This window comes from Ctenopharyngodon idella, chromosome 15, assembly GCF_019924925.1.
Source record: "Ctenopharyngodon idella isolate HZGC_01 chromosome 15, HZGC01, whole genome shotgun sequence".
Taxonomy (NCBI): Eukaryota; Metazoa; Chordata; class Actinopteri; order Cypriniformes; family Xenocyprididae; genus Ctenopharyngodon; species Ctenopharyngodon idella.
In genome coordinates, this window is record NC_067234.1 from 12,600,877 (window position 1) to 12,621,467 (window position 20,591).

The 20,591-nt window shown below is 39.5% G+C and overlaps 2 protein-coding genes across 6 annotated transcripts in view; both read right to left on the bottom strand.

Moving 5' to 3' along the window:
• Positions 1–20,591, bottom strand: part of ech1 (enoyl CoA hydratase 1, peroxisomal) — a 140,548-nt gene that overhangs the window by 46,912 nt on the left and 73,045 nt on the right. The gene's annotated exons all lie outside the window — the stretch shown is intronic.
• LOC127496257 (NACHT, LRR and PYD domains-containing protein 12-like) overlaps positions 1–20,591 on the bottom strand; it is a 66,917-nt gene that overhangs the window by 23,818 nt on the left and 22,508 nt on the right. For 2 of the 5 annotated variants that reach the window (XR_007925276.1, XM_051864051.1), the window contains exons 8-11: positions 2,356–2,529; positions 2,011–2,184; positions 1,674–1,847; positions 1,353–1,505 (exon numbers count right to left, since the gene is read on the bottom strand). Coding sequence is in view for 4 of the 5 variants with exons in the window: in XM_051864051.1 (XP_051720011.1) it covers positions 1,353–1,505; positions 1,674–1,847; positions 2,011–2,184; positions 2,356–2,529 (675 nt within the window). In the remaining variant the exon portion in view is untranslated. The remainder of the gene's footprint in view (positions 1–1,352; positions 1,506–1,673; positions 1,848–2,010; positions 2,185–2,355; positions 2,530–20,591) is intronic. The other 3 variants (XM_051864048.1, XM_051864050.1, XM_051864049.1) reach the window with 3 other exon arrangements.

Here is a 20,591-nt window from a genome sequence, read left to right on the forward strand (position 1 = left end):
TGAATGTACATTTATCCTCCAAATATGACTGTGCCAATATGTCCCCGTCGCTGTATTTAAAGGTGCATGTATTTATCCCTAGTATATAAGCTTAGCTACGACTGTAGTTGTATTAGTTTTCTTCTAAACGATAAAACTCAAGTATAAACTGTATCTCACCTTTTATGTCTTTGCCATCTGACAAGTTTGGTCTCATTGTAAAGCTTTCGTTATGCTCTAATTGAAAATGTATGTCACATGACTGTAAAATGCATTCTTCTATTTTTAATGGTACTTTGAAGAAAATGTACTCAGATCGGACACTTCGTAAACCATGCAAATTAGGTCATAAATGGAGACAAAGAAAGAGTTTGCCCGCCAGAATCGCACCCTCATCATTGGCTGATGTATCCCAGGAGGCGTTCTGGCCTGTTGTCCTTAAAACACAACGACACGCATCTCTCATTGTCTCTCGATTGTCTCTCGCCATTTAACACACGTCTCTCCCGGACGTCTCGGCGACCGCGCTTCCATCACGCGCCCCCCTCTCTTCGGGACGACCATCCTTTTGGCAACAAGTTTCTTTGTCAAACCCTCTTCATCCGTCGCCCTAAGTCTTCACTCTTCATCGCCTAGGAGACGGACTCTTTTTCTTTCCTTTCCGGTTATCTTACTCTTAAGTTAAACCCTTGTTTGAAAATCCCGCCGAAGAACACCTTCTCGGAAAAGGACCAATCGCTTCAGCCGCACGCACCGAAACTCCTGCAGAAACACGAAACGACCACAGCACCTGAACCTATGCAAGTATAGAACCATTCTTTCCAAAGCGTTTTAAGCTCGATGTGTAAGCTGAGTTTCCTTGCTGGCTCTCAAAGGTTTTAACTGTTAGTAAGTTGCCATTCCTTTGATCACCTCTGTTTTCTTGACTTTACTTTCGTTTTCCATATATGTGTATTGTTTGTGTATGTCTAGTAGTATAGTCTCTGTATCCGTAGTTTCATATATTAAATACATTATATTCATGCTCGATTGTTTTTTTTGCTCATGCAACAAACCCAGGTCACTTTAACGTTTCGATCCAGTATCCTTGCTTTACGCATTGATGCTAGAATAGGAAGTCTTTCTCGTGGCCAGAGAAAAACCTTCCTTTTATAATCGGCTATGAGGAGCTAACGGTTTGCTGGACAAACTAATAGTTTCTCTAAATTATTATCAAACCAGAACTAATCATATATGTGATTGATTATAATTCGTTGTAATTAATTCACAATATATGTATAATTCCCTCTCGGGTCGGTATATGTATTATAATTAATCATAAAGCTTTATGATTTATTATATTCATATATTTCACCCATAAATTAATTAAATACCTGTACTGATTCGCTACACCTGAGAGCAGCATCAATCCACTGTATCCTAGATCATTCCTAGACAGATCCACTTCTCTCAGGTGTGAGGGGTTTGATCTCAGAGCTGAAGCCAGAGCATCACAACCTTCACCTGTGACACCACAATAAATCAACCTGTAGAGAACAATGACATCAGTAGATCAATGCCATGTAATGTAATGTAATAAAGGTTACTAATGAAATTTCCCAGTTTGATACTTTCATGCGTGATTACGTCCTTCAAATTCTGAAAATGTGAACAGCCTATAAATGCTATTTCATATGTAAGAGTCATAATCTCACCTCAGTATTTCCAGTTTACACTTAGGATTCTTCAGTCCATCAGAGAGCAGCATCGCTTCTCTGTCTCCTAGATAATTCCCAGACAGATCCAGTTCTCTCAGATGTGAGGGGTTTGATCTCAAAGCTGAAGCCAGAGCAGCACAATATTCACCTGTGACACCACAACCACTCAACCTGTAGAGAACAATGATATCAGTCGATCAATGCCATGTAATGTAATAAAGGTTACTAATGAAATTTCCCAGTTTGATACTTTCATGTGTGATTACATCATTCTAATTCTGAAAATGTGAACAGCCTATAAATGCTATTTCATGTGTAAGAGTCATAATCTCACCTCAGTATTTCCAGTTTACATTGAGGATTCTTCAGTCCATCAGAGAGCAGGATCACTCCTCTGTCTCCTGGATAATTCCTAGACAGATCCAGTTCTCTCAGGTGTGAGGGGTTTGATCTCAGAGATAAAGCCAGATCAGCACAACCTTCACCTGTGATGTCACAACTGTTCAACCTGCAGAAAACAATGACATCAGTAGATCAATGCCATGTAATGTATTGCAATAAAGCTTACTAATGACAGTTTTCAGTTTGATATTTTCATGCGTGATTACATCCTTCAGATTCTGAAAATGTGAATAACAGTCTGTAAATGCTATTTCATGTGTAAGAGTCATAATCTTACCTCAGTATTTCCAGGTTACAGTGAAGATTCTTCAGTCCAGCAGAGAGCAGCATCACTCCTCTGTCTCCTAGACTATTCCTAGACAGATTCAGTTCTCTCAGATGTGAGGGGTTTGATCTCAGAGCTGAAGCCAGAGCATCACAACCTTCATCTGTGACACCACAATGGCTCAACCTGTAGAGAACAATGACATCAGTAGATCAATGCCATGTAATGTGTAACGTGTATTCATTACTTCAATGAGCTCATTGTTTCTACCTTAAATGAATGCAATGTTTTAATGCATTGTTAATTAACTGCATGATTTGTACATGTACATTTCTGAAATACACAACTTGGACACAGTCACCTCTGATAACAGGTTCAGAACTTTATAATCTAATTCAGTTGTACTCTCTTTGTAACTTTATCTTTGGTTAATAAAATGTATTACTGTTGAATTCAGCTCTGAACATAAAAAGGTTAATGTACAGCCAGTCTCATAAAAATTTTCTTAATTTCTTCAATTTTCATTTCTTCAATTTTCTTCATTTTTATTGAAAATAAATGCCTTTCTGATGTGAGATGTGATATGTGATGGGAAAAGGGAGAAAAGCGAGCTTGGCAAAAGGCGGATTCGAATCCAGTCAAACGCGTCACAAGTTAGTTTTCCACACCCAACGCACTACTGCCTACACCATGAAGCCATTAATGACATGTATCCTTGTATGGCACTAGTGGGTGGAGCTACTTTAAATTTGCACTTAGTAATAGACACTCCAAATGATCTTGTTTTCCGTTTGCATTAAAATTATTTTTATTACCACACTGGCAGATAATTTTACTTAAGTAAAATGCACTTAATTTAGATCCCCCAGGAAACAAGAATAAATAACGTGCAGCGCTGATCAACTCGCTGTTTCACAGCAGCCAGATCAGTTCGCCACTCTCAAGCAGCTCTGTTCCCATGCCGCTCTCAAGCAGCCTGGTCAGCGCTTCGCTCCCGAGCCATCTGCAGCGTCGAGCATGTGCATTACGATGTATCCTTCTGCAACGCAGTTGGTATAAATATCAGAGCTAATTTTAAAAAAAAAATGTCACGGGCACAGTGAGTGCATGCGATGTCTGGGAAAGTCCCACACAGAAGCCGCGCTCACTGTGTTTTCACTACTGTGCTCAGCTGAATATGACATGACGTTCTTCCCTGACTCAGGCGAGACTCATGGTATATATATATTCACCCTAAAAGAGCGCATTTTCCGGCGTTTGTTGCAGAATGCTGGATCTCAAAAAATGGCGGCTCTCTTCTGTTAAGACCGGTAAACTGTAAACAAATCCTGATCAAAAATAATTAAAAAAAACATTTGTTTTTGTTTTTTTGTTTGTTTTTTTTTTCTTTCTCTTTTTTTTGCATACACGCCTCAATTAGCTCTATATCCATCGCTTCGCTTTTTTTTTTCTTTTTTTTTTTTTTTCCTCAGATCTGGACTTTAACGTTTTACAACGTGGATCATCTTGAGGAATATATCGACGCACATTATAACAGTCTTTACTGCATCATGAACAAGGATAAACCAGACGACAACAAAAAAAGCAAAGGCAACCCCACTCCGAACTCCAAAAGACCCCGTCCCGACTCTCTGTCCAGCGCAGGTACAACACCATCTACATCACCTAAACCGCTGTGCTGCACAGAGACACTGTGCTGCACAGGACATTCTCCTCTCGATAGAAAATAAACTCTTCGGGCTTGATGCTAGGATTGCTCTAATAGAAGTAATACATAAGGAATTTCAAGAACTGCGGCACAGCTTGGAATTCAGTCAAGAACAGATAGATATCAGAAAAAATCAGTAAAGGACTTTATGATAAAACAACTCAAATTACCAGCCGAAACTGTACAGACCATCACTTTTCATCGCATGCATCGTATTAGATCTCAAAACAACAGTAATAGACCTCGTCCAATCATCGCAAAATTCGAACATTATAAACAAAAAGTGCTTGTTCAGAGACAAGGAAGACAACTTAAAGGAACAAATTATGGACTCAATGACCAATTCCTAAAGGACATTCTTGAACGACAGAAACTGCTTTTCCCAATTCGAAAACAAATGATAAACGAAGGAAAAAAGGCAACCATCACTGTGGACAAATTATACATAAATGGACAGTTATACCATGATAAGTGCATTACTCCCTGGCTCTTCTGAACCATTCACCCCATTACTGAATCAATAACCAGCATGTTCATAAATTCATTAACAGATGAAATTATGAACAAAACAAAATTAAATCATCAGAATATAATCTTTTATTCTCAGCCCAATACAACACAAAACAAAGAGGAGTATGCATCTTAATCAGTAAAAAAATTTCATTTGTTCATAATACTACCGTTATAGATCCCGAAGGAAGTTTTATTATCATAAACATTTCAATTAATAATAGCCCAGTTATGATTGGTAATTTATATGGCCCAAATACAGATGACCCATCTTTTTTTTTCAGACCTTTTTTTCCTCCGTCTCAAATCTTTCCAACTGTCCAGTCATAATAGCAGGCGATTTCAACACAGTTCTCGACACAGCAATAGATAGATTTAATAGTTCAAGTAATAAGCGCATTTGGCAATCTACAGAAACCATAAAACAGTTCATGAGTGATTTTGGTCTTGGCGATAGTTGGCGTCTGCAGCATCCAAATGCTAAAGAATACACTTTCTTTTCACCAGTCCATCACTCTTATTCCCGTATTGATTTCTTTCTCACCAGTAATTCTATTATACCAAATATTTCAGAATCAAAGATTCATCAAATAGTTATTAGTGATCATGCCCCGGTAACATTTAAATGGAATTGAACAAAACCACATAAACCCATAACCAGATGGCGCTTTAATACATCTCTTCTGAAAGACTTACAATTTGACAGTTATTTCAAAAGAGAGTGGGCATGCTTTCTAGAAATGAATGACACCCCTGAATCATCTCCGTCTCTTCTGTGGAAAGCAGGAAAAGCAGTTTTAAGAGGAAAAATAATTTCATATTCCATTTACAAAAAAAAGAAAGAAAAGGAACAAGAAGCAGAATTAGAACAAAAGATCAAACAACTACAGGATGTCAATATAAAGAACCCAACAGAAGAAACACAAATTAAATTAAGAGAATATAAACTTAAACTAAATGCAATAATTGACAAACATACTCAATTCCTTATTCATAGACTAAAACAAGAACAATTTCACCACAGTAATAAATCAAGTAAGTACTTGGCAAATCAAATTAAACAAAATAAAGAAAAAACGACAATATCTGTTATTAAGGACTCAGCAGGGAAATCCACTAACTCACCAGAAGAAATTAACCAAATCTTTCAAAATTTTTATAGTAAATTATACTCATCAGAAACAGACCCTAATCACAATGACATCAATTCATTTCTCGACAGCATCACTCTGCCGCAACCTAGTGAACACCAAAGAAACTGCTTGGAATCACCCATAACACAACAAGATCCAACATTACCATCAAGCTATCGTCCCATTTCTTTATACCATTTATAATACCTCCAGATCAAACTGGTTTCATTAAAGGTAGACTAGCATCCACCAATACACGCGGACTATTCAACTTAATGTATTATTCCTCAACTCAAAAAGAAAAAACCATCATAGTTACTCTGGATGCAGAAAAGGCTTTCGATAGGGTTAACTGGAAATTCCTGTTTTCCACATTAGAGAGGTTTGGTTTTGGGGAATCATTCATTAATTGGATCAAAATTTTGTATACATCACCTTCAGCCACTGTCATCACCAATGGACTAACATCACGTAGCTTCAGATTGCACTGGGGAACTAGACAGGGATGCCCGCTCTCCCCCCCTTTGTTCACCATTTTTATTGAACCATTAGCAGCAGCCATTTGTCAAAACAGATACATTAAAGGAATTCAAACTCAAAACATACACCACAAAATCAGTCTTTATGCGGATGACATTTTATTGTATCTTCAAGACCCACCATCATCTTTACAAGAAAATATTAAACTCATTAATTCCTTCTCTAATATTTCTGAATATTCAATAAACTGGAGTAAATCGTCTATTCTTTCATTACATCTCAATAGCTTGGATGTGACATCCCAGATACCATCCATCTGTCTATGCACTAATCATATTACATATTTAGGTATTAAGGTTACCCCCAGGCTGTCAGAGTTGTTTAGTCTTAATTTCACCCCACTACTCAAAACAATAAATGATGATCTCCAACGCTGGATGAACCTACCATTATCCATCATGGGCAGAATATCAGTAATTAAAATGACTATACTTCCTAAATTACTTATTCACAATGACTTCAACACAACCCACCGCAACCTGGTTCAAATCTTTAGACTCAATTGTTACCAAATTTTACTGGAAAAATAAGACCCCAAGAATTAAATTGACTGCTCTACAAAAACCGAAGACTCAAAGAGGACTGGAAGCACCACATTTTCTCAACTACTTCACCGCCAATCAGCTTCAAAACATATAGTGTTATGCGAAAGTTTGGGAACCCCTTGCAGAATCTGTGAAAATGTGAAAAAATTTAACAAAATAAGAGAGATTGTACAAAATGCATGATATTTTTTATTTAGTACTGTCCTGAGTAAGATATTTTACATAAAAGATATTTACATATAGTCCACAAGACAAAAAATAGCTGAATTTATTAAAATGGCCCTGTTCAAAAGTTTGGGAACCCTTGATTCTTAATACTGTGTGTAGTTACCTGGATGATCTACGACTGTTTTTTTTGTTTGTGATGGTTGTTCATGAGTCCCTTGTTTGTTCTGAGCAGTTAAACTGAGCTCTGTTCTTCAGAAAAATCCTCCAGGTCCTGCAGATTATTCAGTTTTCAAGGATTTTTTGCATATTTGAACCCTTTCCAGCAGTGACTGAATGATTTTGAGATCCATCTTTTCACACTGGGGACAACTGAGGGACTCAAACACAACTAATAAAAAAGGTTCAAACATTCACTGATGCTCCAGAAGGAAACGCGGTGTGTTAAGAGCCGGGGGGTGAAAACTTTTGAACAGGATGCAGATGTCAAAATCTTTCTTTTTTCGTTGAAATATCATTTTTTTCATTGAGTACTGCCCTTCGGAAGCAACAGAAGATACTTACATGTTTCCCTGAAGACAAATTAAGTACAATATACCTTGAAGTTCAAATTCAAAAAGTTTTCACCCCCCGGCTCTTAATGCATCGTGTTTCCTTCTGGAGCATCAGTGAATGTTTGAACCTTTTGTAATAGTTGTGTTTGGGTCCCTCAGTTGTCCCCAGTTTGAAAAGATGGATCTCAAAATCATTCAGTCACTATTGTAAAGGGTTCAAATATGCAAAAAATCCTTGAAAACTGAATAATCTGCAGGACCTGGAGGATTTTTCTGAAGAACAGAGCTCAGTTTAACTGCTCAGAACAAACAACAGACTCATAAACAACCATCACAAAAAAAAAAAAAAAAAAAAAACCAGTCGTAGATCATCCAGGTAACCACACACAGTATTAAGGATCAAGGGTTCCCAAACTTTTGAACAGGGTTATTTTCATAAATTCAGCTATTTTTTTTTGTCTTGTGGACTATATGTAAATATCTTTTATGTAAAATATCTTACTCAGGACAGTACTAAATAAAAAATAACATGCATTTTGTATGATCTCTCTTATTTTGTTAAAATTATTCACATTTTCACAGATTCTGCAAGGGGTTCCCAAACTTTCGCATAACACTGTATATAAATGGATTCATCCAAATGCATCAGAAAACATATGGTTAGACGTTGAGCAAACAATTTGTAAAGATATTCGCATTTCAGATTTACCATTCTACAGTAAGAGAATCAAAAAACACCCGTTTCAAAGCACCAACAATAGCAGCGGCTCTGACAGCTTGGTGGATATTTCACCAAATCACAAACACCCCTCTTACACCATCTAAATACACCTCCATTTGGGATAACCCAGGTTTCACTGCCAACAAGAAGCCACTTAACTTACATACACGGGCAGTCAAATCAAATCATCCATCCAATCAAAAATTAATACGTGGACCATTAACCTAGACCTTTCACCTCCTATCTCAGAGTTAATTAATACCCTCCTCAAAGAAACTACTGTCCAAAATCTATAGAATAATATCAAAATCAGATAATACACTATGCTTACCATATGCTAAATGGGAAACAGATTTATCCATTACTCCTGATCCTGATTTCTGGAAACAAATCTGTAAAAATATTTACTTTATGACAAATAATCCCAACCTACAACTCATACAGTATAAGGTAATCTCACCTAACTGGATGGAAATTGTCTAAAATGGGATTCACTTCAGAAACTTGTTCACATTGCTCACAAAATAACCCAGACACATATGTTCATGCCCTTTGGTATTGCACCCCAATTAAAAAATTCTGGGAAAATGTCACCGAATCACTATCTGTCTTTATGGGATGTCACATCCCAATGTCTCCCTCCCTTTGTCTATTAGGTGGTACATCCATAATCAATTTAAGCGACATAAACAAGCAGTTACTTTTAGCGGCGCTAACTATTGCCAAGAAAACTATCTTCATGAACTGGAAATCAAGGAATTCCCTACATATTGCATCCTGGAAAATCTTACTAATAGAATACATCTCCATGCAAACACTAGAATTACATCCCTCATGGTCATCTCTCATTACCCCCCAACAATCATAAATCTGCTGACCTTCTTTGTCTGGGCCTTGGGTCCTGTGCCCTGCAGCGTCTCTCCCTGACACCTTATTGTGGCATGATATGCACTGGGGTCTAATTTACTGTATGTGGTGATAATGGATGAATCAGTGGTAACCCTAATAATTAATAATAATGGTAATAATAATAATAATTATTATTTGCCCTCTTCCTCATCCTCAACCCCCCTCCCCATTTCTTAGCAACATTATTATTATTATTATTATTATTAATATAAATGTTATAAGTACTATTATTATAATTATTGTTGTCAAAAGTTTTTGTTGTCCTTATTGTTTTATTGTTACACTGGTTATCTGTTATCTTCTTACTCTTTGATTTATATTTGATCATATGTCTGCACCTTAACACCCAGATACACTCACACACATACACATAAACACATACACACACACACGCATACACGTGCACATACATACACGTACAGGAGTTTGTAACTAGACTTGTAGACGAGTTTGTAACTAGATCTAGCTACAATCTTGTAGACGAGATTGTAACTAGACTTGTACTTATTGTTGGCTGTTTGTAATGCATGTTGGCTGTTTGTAATGCATAATATATGTGTTTGTAATGCAAAAAAAAAAAAAAAAAATGCTGGATCTCTGAGCATGTCGCTTGCTGGCCATACCCCCAACAAGCACCGCTTGCCGGCCACACCCCCACTTTCATTGAGAAAGGCGCGAGAGCGAGCTCAATGCTGACAGCGCTCAGCTGAATATGACATGACGCTCTCCCATGACTCAGGTGAGACTCTTGGAATATATATTCACTCTAAAAGAGCGTATTTCTCCAGCATTTGTTGTAATATGCCCAATCTCTGAGCATGTCGTTTGCCGTCCACAACCCCGCGAGCCGCGTTCATTGAGGGCGTGTGTCTCACGATGAGAGCACTACAACGAGCTCAATACTGACAGCGCTCAGCTGAATATGACATGACGCTATCCCCTGACTCAGGTGAGACTTTATATTCATTCTAAAAGAGCGTATTTCTCCAGCATTTGTTGTAAAATGCCAAATCTCTGAACGTGTCATTTGCCAGCCACACCCCCGCGAGCCGCGTTCATTGAGGGCGTGTGCTCTCACGATGAGAGCGCTACGAGATCAATACTGACAGCGCTCAGCTGTATATGATATTGCCGCTCTCCCCTGACTCAGGTGAGACTTGTGGAATATATTAACTCTGAAAGAGCATATTTCTCTGGTGTTTGTTATTAAATGCCAAACCTCTGAGCGCTTCGCTTGCCGGCCCCGCCCCCGCAAGCCGCGTTCATTGACGGAGTGTGTTCTCACTATTCCTCTTCCACCCCATGTGTGCATCACAGTCCCTCACAGTGATTCAGTTCTAGAACCAATCCAGTCCCTTGCCACGCGGGCCGAGGCATGGCAGGCCATCCCCGGAGTGTCAGCTTGGGTGCTGGACATAGTAAAACGAGGTTATGTGCTCCAATTCGCTCAACAGGCCTCTGTTATTCAACGGCATGGTTCAAACCTCTGTGGAAAGCAGGGACGCGCTCGTCCTGTGTTCCGAGGTAAACACCATGCTGGCGAAAGGAGCCATAGAGGTGGTTCCCCCAGCACTGAGCGAGTCAGGTTTCTACAGCAGGTACTTCCTCGTTCCCAAAAAGGATGGCGGTCTCAGACCCATCCTCGATCTCAGACATTTGAACAGGGCCCTGACAAAGCGCACATTCAGAATGATCACTTTGAAGCAGATCTTCCCGCAAATACGCCGGGAGACTGGATCTTTACCCTGGATCTGAAAGACGCTTATTATCACATCCAGATAGCCCCCCATCACAGGTGATTCTTGAGATTTGCCTTTGAAGGGGTGGCATATTAATACACGGTTCTTCCATTTCGGCTATCTCTAGCTCCCCGCACTTTTACGAAGTGCATGGATGCGACTCTCTCCCCTCTGAGACAGATGGGTGTGCGCATACTGAACTACCTCAACGACTGGCTCATTTTGGCCCAGTCGGAGGCGGAGCTAATATCTCACAGATCCATCATCCTCAACCACTTGGAGTGCTTGGGGCTCAGGGTCAATTTTCCAAAAGAGCTCGTTATCTCCCAGCCAACGTATCTCGTTCCTGGGGATTATTTTAGACTCAACCCACATGAATAATTTGTATGTGCCCGCTGCAGTTCTAGCTGAAACCATGGGGCCCGTCCCAAGCCTGGCGACATGGTCGTTGCTTGCTCAAGGTGAGCCAAGCGTGCGTCGCAACCCTGGCCCCTTGGACGAATCCCTGCTGGTTTCGATCAGGGTGTGGCAATTGGGACGATGAACAAGAGGAAGGTCGTTGGGGAGCTCTGTGTGACAACCGTCCGGCCTTTGGCACTTGGAACGGCCCGGAAAGCAAGCTTCATATCAACCGTCTGGAAATGATGGTGGTATATCAAGCTCTCCACGCCTTCCTTCCTCTCCTGGTGGGACACCATGTCTTGGTCAGATCGGACAGCATGACGGTGGTGTCCTTCATAAATCACCAGGGCGGGCTCTCTTCAAAGCCCCTCTACACTCTAGAGAAAACCATCCTAGAGTTGGACCAATGCAACCTGCTCTCACTGAGAGCAGCGCATATACAGGGCGTACTGAACACAGGGGCGGACATGTTGTCCCGGAGCAACCTTCCCTCGGAGGAACGGTCGCTCCACCCCCGCACGGTTCAGAAAATTTGGGTCGACCTCTTCGCCTCAGAAGACAATTCTCACTGGCCAATATATTTTTCGAAAGCCAGGGATGCGCTGGACCACGACTGGCCCAGCCTCCCCCTTTATGCTTTTTCCCCGATTGCGCTGATTCCCGAGGTAACCAGACGAGTCAGGGAGGGTGCGCACAAGATTCTCCTAGTGGCTCCTCTGTGGAGGACCCAACCATGGTTCTCTGAGCTGTATCAGCTATCGCCCATGGAGCCATGGCCGATTCCTCTGAGACGGGACAACCTCTGTAGTAAACAGCAGACGTGATGGCACCAGAGCTTTTGTCCCACTTTGATTAATACATTAGACACGTTATCTGTATTCATAGTAAATACTTATTTACTATTTTTAATACCAGCATCCAGAAAGACCACAATTGACTCCTTCATAGACTGCTAGTGTGTAGACTTCAGGAGTGAGAGTGAAATGATGGTGCATGCTGTACAAATGGTCCACGCATTGATGCTAGAATTTTTGTTTTCTAGAGAAGTAAGTCCTGCTTTGGACAGCTTGGTAGAGAACAGGATCCCTCTGTATTTAGTACCTGTGAAACTTGTGGAGAGAATCTTGAGACAGGCTACACTGGGAACTACCCAAACGCAACAAGTACACTTGGCCTATGGTTTGGATAGTGCCATGCCAGTCCATGTAGACCCAAAAGCTGGTGAAATTGGTTTCCGGTTAAACTTTCTAATTTTTGATATTGGGAACATACAACGTGTAGTCCACTCCCCTAACTTTGTCCCATCACTACACACAACATAGACTAATCAGCAGCATGCCCCTGCTAACTTTGCTATGCAGTCCTTTTAGAATCCCCCACTGTGTAGATTAACTCCCTTTTTTTTTCTTTACTTTAGAGTCATCTTTAGATTACAATTTCTCTAACCTGATATAATTCTTGTTAGTCCTACCATAGGTGGTTAGCACTACCTTTATAGCTATTAAGTCTGTCCTTTAATAACTATAATAAAGTTTACCGAAATGCCAATGGTCAAAGAATTAGGTGTACTTACTGTTCAACTTTAGTACACCTGATGGATCAATGACTTCGCCCTCGACCTGCCAGGGTAGGGAGAATGTAGTGAACAGCAGACGAGATGGCACCAGAGCTTCACAACAGACATCCCTTTTGTCCCACTTTGATGAATACAAAAGAGTCTGATAGGACCCTCAACTAAATGACTATTGTAATCAGAACTGCCAAAGGTGGAGGACAGTAAAGATGACATCAATGGCCCATTGATGATAGGCTAATCTCATCATGAGTTGCCTTTGTTCACCTCAGCCCTCCATGCCTGAGTTTAAGGTGTGAATGACCATGGACTCCTAGGTCTGCCAAACTGGTTTTGGCTAGAGCACAGCAATAACAAAGAAATGCTCAGAAAGAAAGACATTTTCTAAACATATTGACTTGAAATAACCAAAAATGGACAGGAATACTGTAAGGAACATGTCCTATACATCCTTTTACTCATTCAGTAAACTGTGCACACACAGTGGAAACCACACCTGGAATAAAACCCAATGCAACTGCACCCACTGAGACAGAAGTGTGATACCTCAACCAATTCACATCAAGTTTGGACTGTACGAGTTCAGAACACTGCTACAAGGACTTTGAGAAAGGTTTGAAAAAGAAATAAAGCATTTCCAAGGTCCTAAAGACATTGTTTTATTTAACTGTGTATTTTGGGACAATACAACAAGTTTCACAGGATGAAAGGTGGGCGTGTTAAGGGATGGACACCTGGAATGCTGTGACCCAATCACATCACCACATCAGGAAAGGTGGGGATTTGTAATCCCCTCCCCAACAGGAAGGAATAAAAGCTTCCCCAATTGAACAAACCCTCATTCTGGAGTTTCTGACTTGACGAGGGAAGAACAACAGCACGACCAAGGTGAGACTCTTGCGAGTAAACCTTTCACCGCACGGATCTTCAAGCAGCCCAAGTGCTTCTGCAGAGGACTTTGACTCCCGACCTGCATAACTCAAGTACCTCCAACCTACAGAAGATCCTACGGACCGACCACCATCTGACCTACAGTTCTCTGGATTACACAAAGACCTACAGCACTCAGTGCAGCTCTGCAGCTGTTGGAAAGCAATCCAGTCTGCCACTGCACATGGAAGGATACCAGTAGACAACGTTTCCCATTTCTAGACTGATCACCCAACCAAGTGAAACGTAAATATAAGCTAACCAAACCTTTTCCCAAAGGCCTTGGCATTAGGCTGTTGATAAATGAGATTGCTATTTGTGTAGAGACTGTTTATCTAGGGTCAGCGTACACAGATAGATATATTAGACACGTTATCTGTATTCATAGTAAATGCTTATTTACTATTTTTAATACCAGCATCCAGAAAGACCACAATTGACTCCCTCATAGACTGCTAATTGCCCATTCATTGCTTCGTCCAATCCGTTGCTCATCTACTTGGCATTCAGTTTTGTTAACATCCATTTGTGTTGTAGTTTGTAGTTTCTGTTTGATTATTGATTCAATTTTCTTAGTAGTTTAGTCATTTTTCCTTAGTAGTTTAGTCATTTTCCTTCGTAGTATTTAGTGAGTGTGATATTTTACTCTTGTATATCTTTTTGTTAATAAATTCATTTTATTGCAAACTGTGTCGTTTTTGTGTTGATAATCAGAGGCTCTACAAGCTCGCCCGAATCTCACTAAGTCCTTCAGATTGGTCAGATGATAAACTTCCTCCAATTTATAAAATTCTAATTCAATCAACAATCTTTCATGATAGTTCTTTATTGTTAAGGTGAGAATCCTGACTGGTACCCCAAAATATTGGAAGGAATCATCTGACTCAATATTAATATTAATACAAAATAATAATATTAATATTTAAGACCATAAATAACTACATTTGTGGTGCCCTCATGTGAGGCTAATCCAAAATCACTACACCTCTGTCAAGCGAGAGGGACGATATGGCACCCCAGACCCGAGCTGTGGGATCTTCATGTGTGGTTTTTCAATGGGAGCCTGCAAGCCTCCCAGAGAATGTCTTAAACACTATCTCACAAGCTAGAGCTCCGTCAACAAGACGTCTCTACTCTCTTAAATGGTCCGTCTTTCCCGCCTGGTGCACAGCCCGGGGCGAGGACCCATTGACTTGTGACATATCCCAGATATTGTCCTTCCTTCAAGACTTAATAGATAAAGGCCGTACTCCCTCTACCCTTAAGGTCTATGTCACAGCTATAGCAGCCTCTCATGCTTCTATAGCAGGGCAGTCGCTGGGGAGAAACAACCTTGTTGTTCACTTCCTGAAGGGATCCAGGAGGTTGAATCCCCCTCGTCCCCTTCACGGTTCCTACCTGGGACCTATCTGTGGTTCTTAGAGGCCTTAAAGGCCCTCCCTTTGAACCAATCCATGAAGCCCAGGCTTTCTAGATGGATAGTTGACGCTATAGCACTCGCTTATTCCTCTTTAGGCCTTCAATGCCCTTTAGGTGTGAGAGCGCATTCCATGAGAGGCATGGCCTCCTCGTGGGCATGGTCCTGTGGCGTTTCCATCGCAGGTCCTTTCTGCATAAGCCTCACTGCTGTGTCCAACTTATGGTTTTCCGTTACGACCCCGACCATGTCCGGGTGTAACTATATCCCGTGCCCCCTGTATGTACCCTAGGCCCTGCTGGTGCCTTGGCTTATGGGCTTGGGAGGATGACTACAATGTTTCAGTCCCCGTTGTCTGGGCTATCCTGTCCTATGGGTATCTGTCGCTCACCAGTGGCTCGTTTACTTTAACTCCACGAACCAATGGCCGTGCAGTTACACTGCGTGATTGAATGAAGGCTTCAGAAATCGGAGAAAAAGGAGTTTGGCCCATATGCGTCTTGTCTTATGTATAAATAAGACGAACAATGCAATACTCGTTCCATATCTAAGGGAACCGAGGTTACGTTAGTAACCGAGTAAGTTTTCTTTTCGACAAAGTGAATATACGTATAAAAAATGTTTTCCCTGAAACAATGCCTTGTCGCATAAGTTTTGTTGTATTGCAAAAAAAAAAAAAAAAACAAATTATATCATATCTTTCACATCACAAATATTTGTAAAATCATAACCTTTACATGTTCTAATTCATACTTCAGCTATTCTTATTCTGTGACAATTTATTTACATTATGTGATTTTTTTTTTTTTTAATTAAGTTATGTACATTTTAGGACTTTTTATTTAGAAAACAAAAAATGTTCTATCTACAAAGTAGAATGAAATGCAACATCAAGCTCAAAATCTCGAAACTGCTCAGAATGCAGATAGAACCTTAAAATTCCAAGGTGGTAAAATGTAGAGAGTAATGAGACAATTGAAATCTATGTAACCTAACTGATGCTGTCTTTATTCTAACATAACAATTTTAAAATTTGTTTAGAGTTTTTTGGATTCAACCCATTTTTGTCAGGAGGGACAGAGGACCCACGAGTGATTGGCAGTAAACAGAAACAGTTTATTAATAATAATAGAACACAGGCAGTCTGCCGAGCGCCGGCTTTCAGGGTGAACACAGCTGGAGATAACTTAAATAGTTCACATCAAACAGAACGAAGAAACGGGTCCCAAGCTTGACAGAGGGCACAGGGTGAAGAAGTTGCACAGTCCTGAGCCAGCAGACACAGCAGATGACAAAGACGGCCTCAGGCAGCAGAATGAATGGGCAGAGAATAGGTATGACGTGCACAACTAGACAGTAGTGATGGGAAACCAAGCGTTTGAGGCTTTCATCAAATTGTGCCGAAAAATGGTTCATTACTCAAAGCTTTTAACACAGTGCACATTAGCGACATCTGGTGCTCAGACTTGTTTTCTCCACCATATCTAAATCATCTCGGAGCAAATCTACTGTTTGAAAAGAGCACGTGACCAAACAAAGCGCCGGAAGTCTGTGACATACGGAATCACTCTTGTCTTAGATCAATACAGTTCTATCTAATCTGATCTAATCTGATCTAAATTAATTTGTGACATTAATTGATTGATTTGTGAGACCACAACTCATGTCATGTGTAGCCTGGTCAACAGATTCACATTGTGGTAGATTTTCCCCTACGCACCTGACTCAAGTTTACCTGTTCCCGGGGCGTCTCCTAATCGACACTCAATAAATTTCCTGATCTTTCGTAGCGTCTCCAAATCGACACTCAATAGTACTCAGAGCATCTCCAAATCGACACTCAATAATATATCTTTCGGAGCATCTCCTAATTGACACTCAATAATATCTCGGTCAACGTCTTGACCCTCAAAAACCTAGTGTTCCCTAACCTGACTTGCTGCGCAGATTGCCAGATACTCCAATTTCTGTCCTTCAAAGCTTTAATCACGGCCGGGAGAGTTCCCATCAATTCCAGAGAATCTCTCTCCGAACAAAGGAATACAGCAGGTTTTATAGGATTTCAGGTACATTTCACAGTCAGTATGGCATGATCTATTACTCATTATCATCAGTCTTAATATGATTGGTTCAGATTTAAGAAAAACATCTCAGTTCCTCTGTCCCGCTTACTGGCGGAGTAAATTTAGATTAGAACAACTGAATTACAAGATCATCAAAAAATATCACCGGGTTAATAGTTCAGATTACTCAATAGGTTAAAACAATTTTTCAAAGACTATTTTTTATCCTTAGAAGGATGCTGTCTAGCCAGCACAGCAGAATTTTTCCACTTGTTACAACACTCAGTCCTTGTGACTATTTCTCTATTTCAAAGTTAGCTTATTAGGGCTGTAGATGAAAAGAAATGTTAGTTCATTATTAATTAGTTCAAAATTTCCATCACAACATATTGATCAATAATATAAAATATATAATGATGTGATCATAATTGACGTGAGTAGTTGAAAAAATAGTTTGGATGAGCTGTTTAACCCTCATGTTCTGATTGGGGTCTCTGAGACCCCAGCAATAAAACATGATTAAATGCATTTTCCTTTTATGCATCAGGTGAAGCGCCAATTTTTTCAAATCAGCTGACCCGACTTTCCGATACTGCATGACGTTCGAAGCTTCAAACGTCATCAATCACGTGGTATTGTCATTTTGATACAAGCATCGGTACATTGTGTGATACAATAGTGCTTTGAAAACTGCGTCAAAGCATCGGAGCCCCGGTATCAACCATCCCATCATGATTAGACTGTACAGACAGGTCTGGGACTAAGACTAAGAATACTGAAAAACGTATAAAGAAGTTTAGCTGGCATGACGAGCAGAGTAACACGCTAGAGAATCCACAATAATCTGGCAAAGAGCTGAGAAAATAGCAGAGTAAAGTAGCAGAGTGAATTAGGGTAGAGCAAGAACAGGTGTGGAGATGATCAGCGCGAAGGCTGATTGCGATAACGAACAGCTGAGTCTAAGTAGCAGTAATGAAAGGAGAAAGAGAAAACGGAGAGAATCAAATCCGAGTCATGACTGTTTTATTTTCCTATTTTGTTTGCACTAAATTATATTACATAGTAATAAATTGTATTTATAAAATGATTTCATTTACAAGTGTCATGTTTGTCATTTTCATTTGTTATGTAGCCTAGGACAGCTTCTGAAATCAAAACAGACTCGTGATTTTTCTTTTTGTCAGATTTTTAAGATGCTATATTTTCCTCAATCATTTGAAACAAAACTTTATTAAATTTTATACATAAGAAAATGTTTTTATTAATGTGTCATTTTTTGTACTTCGTCATATAGTCTATTTAGATCAATAGCCTGTTTGATAATCAAGCAATATTCAGAAACAGGTGTAGTTATTATTTTTCTGATTTACAACCGCCTACTCTGAATTTATACACTGCAAAAATATTGTTGCAATTAGATATCAGAACTTAAAAATTTGCATTAGAATAACTTTGCTGAATTTAAGTTGAGATAACTCAAATATCCAAGTTGTCACTAAGTAAAACTTTGATTGAAGTTGATTAAACGTAATATTTTAAGGCAGCACGATCACTTTTCAATCAGAAGTTTGGTCCTCCCTGACCCCACGCCAAATAACTGATTTCAATATTTCAGCTCCAAATTTTGAGAGAGAACATGCTTTTCATCCACTTGGCATAAAAAAAAAATTGCTTGTTATTTAGAAACTAGACAGCCTGACTTAAGTCTTGCCAGTTTAAGACAGTTCTCTTTTGTTATCTCATACATTATGTTCACGCCTCATTTCTTTACAGAGAATGATAACTTCTGATATTTTTTCCACTAAATTATGCAATCTGAAGAGTTTTGAGCGCTCTATCCCGTCTCACTGCCAACACAATATAACAGGGAAAAAATGTCATCAAAATGAGTTAAAAAATCCATTTAATGAGTTACTCTCTTTTATATTTATAATATAAGATATTGGAGTTGTCACACAAGCAAGAGTGCTATTTTTGCGATGTGCACGATCGCAAATGTTACACTGATTTAATACAATAGTTTAATAAACAACAAGTTACTGAGTAACTTTCATAGACACAACCCATTGTTTTTGCTCCATCAAAGAAACAAACAGCAGAATTGCTGTCTCCCCGAGCAACACAGAGTTTTGTTCCTCAAAGAACTGTGTATTTGAACAAATCAGATGAGTAAATGATTCATTTGGCTAACAGTTTATAACATATAGCCTAGTCGTTTGCGAAGTTAAAGAAATTAGCAATTAGCAACTCATTACTTGCGGTTTTAGATTCATGTGTAAAAAGTAGCCTGTTATTTATTTATTTATTTATTTTTGTTTGTTTGTTTATTCAAAGGGTTAACCTCCACTGTAAGTCTCCAGATCGTTTGGGTAGAGGACCCTTGTAAAAAAGCCTCCAAGAAGATGAAAAAGCATTAGAAAAAGCATTAAAAATTCCCTCCATTTTGTATCCACTCTGCCCTTAATATGCTCAAAATGATCCACTTTAACACATAACTGATATAAATCTCTTTTTCCGACCACCTGAAAATCAAGCTCTTGTAGTCTGTTAAATGTCAGCAGCTTTCCTTCATGATCATCTTCCAAACCAACCTTGGGAGACACAAATAACTTGGGAAACAAAACTCCAGAAGGACCTCCAGACAGAAAACAGTTAACAAACATGAGGAGTGTGGAGGGAAAAGATGCTTTCAACCCCCCAATGAGCCTCTCTATCGTCCTGACTGATCTAATACCAGCCCAATTACCAATATCTCTCATTGATCTCCATCTTTTAGATGAGATATCAATCAAGTCTGAAACTTTTGTCAATCCTTTTTTCAAAAATTGTTTTACAATTGTATTAGATGTACAGATATTCTCACCTAAAAAGGAGTTATAAAACAAAGTTTCTTCAAGACCAAAATTATTATTTTCACTTCTAAACAATTTAATACCTGTCCAGGAGTTTAACACAGAAGTATAAAATTTTACATCAGCCGAAAACTTCCCATCATAAGAAGACATTAAAAACAATTGCCTATCAACACCTAACCCACCAAAAGTTCTGAGCAACGCCAGACCAAAAAAAAAAAAAAAAAAACATGGCCTAAAATCCACAGGGTAAAGTGGGTTTTGAACAGTCTTTACTCTCATAGCCTTAACCTTCGCTGCCAAATTAATCAACCCTTGGCCCCCTTCATTGACTGGCAAATACAGAATTGCAGGGGGAAGCCAATGAAACCCATCCCAAAAAAACTCAACAAAAGTCTTCTGCAGACGTTGCAACAATTCTTTTGGTGGGTCTAACACATTTAAGCGATGCCACATCATGGAAGCTGCCAAGTTGTTAATAATGAGC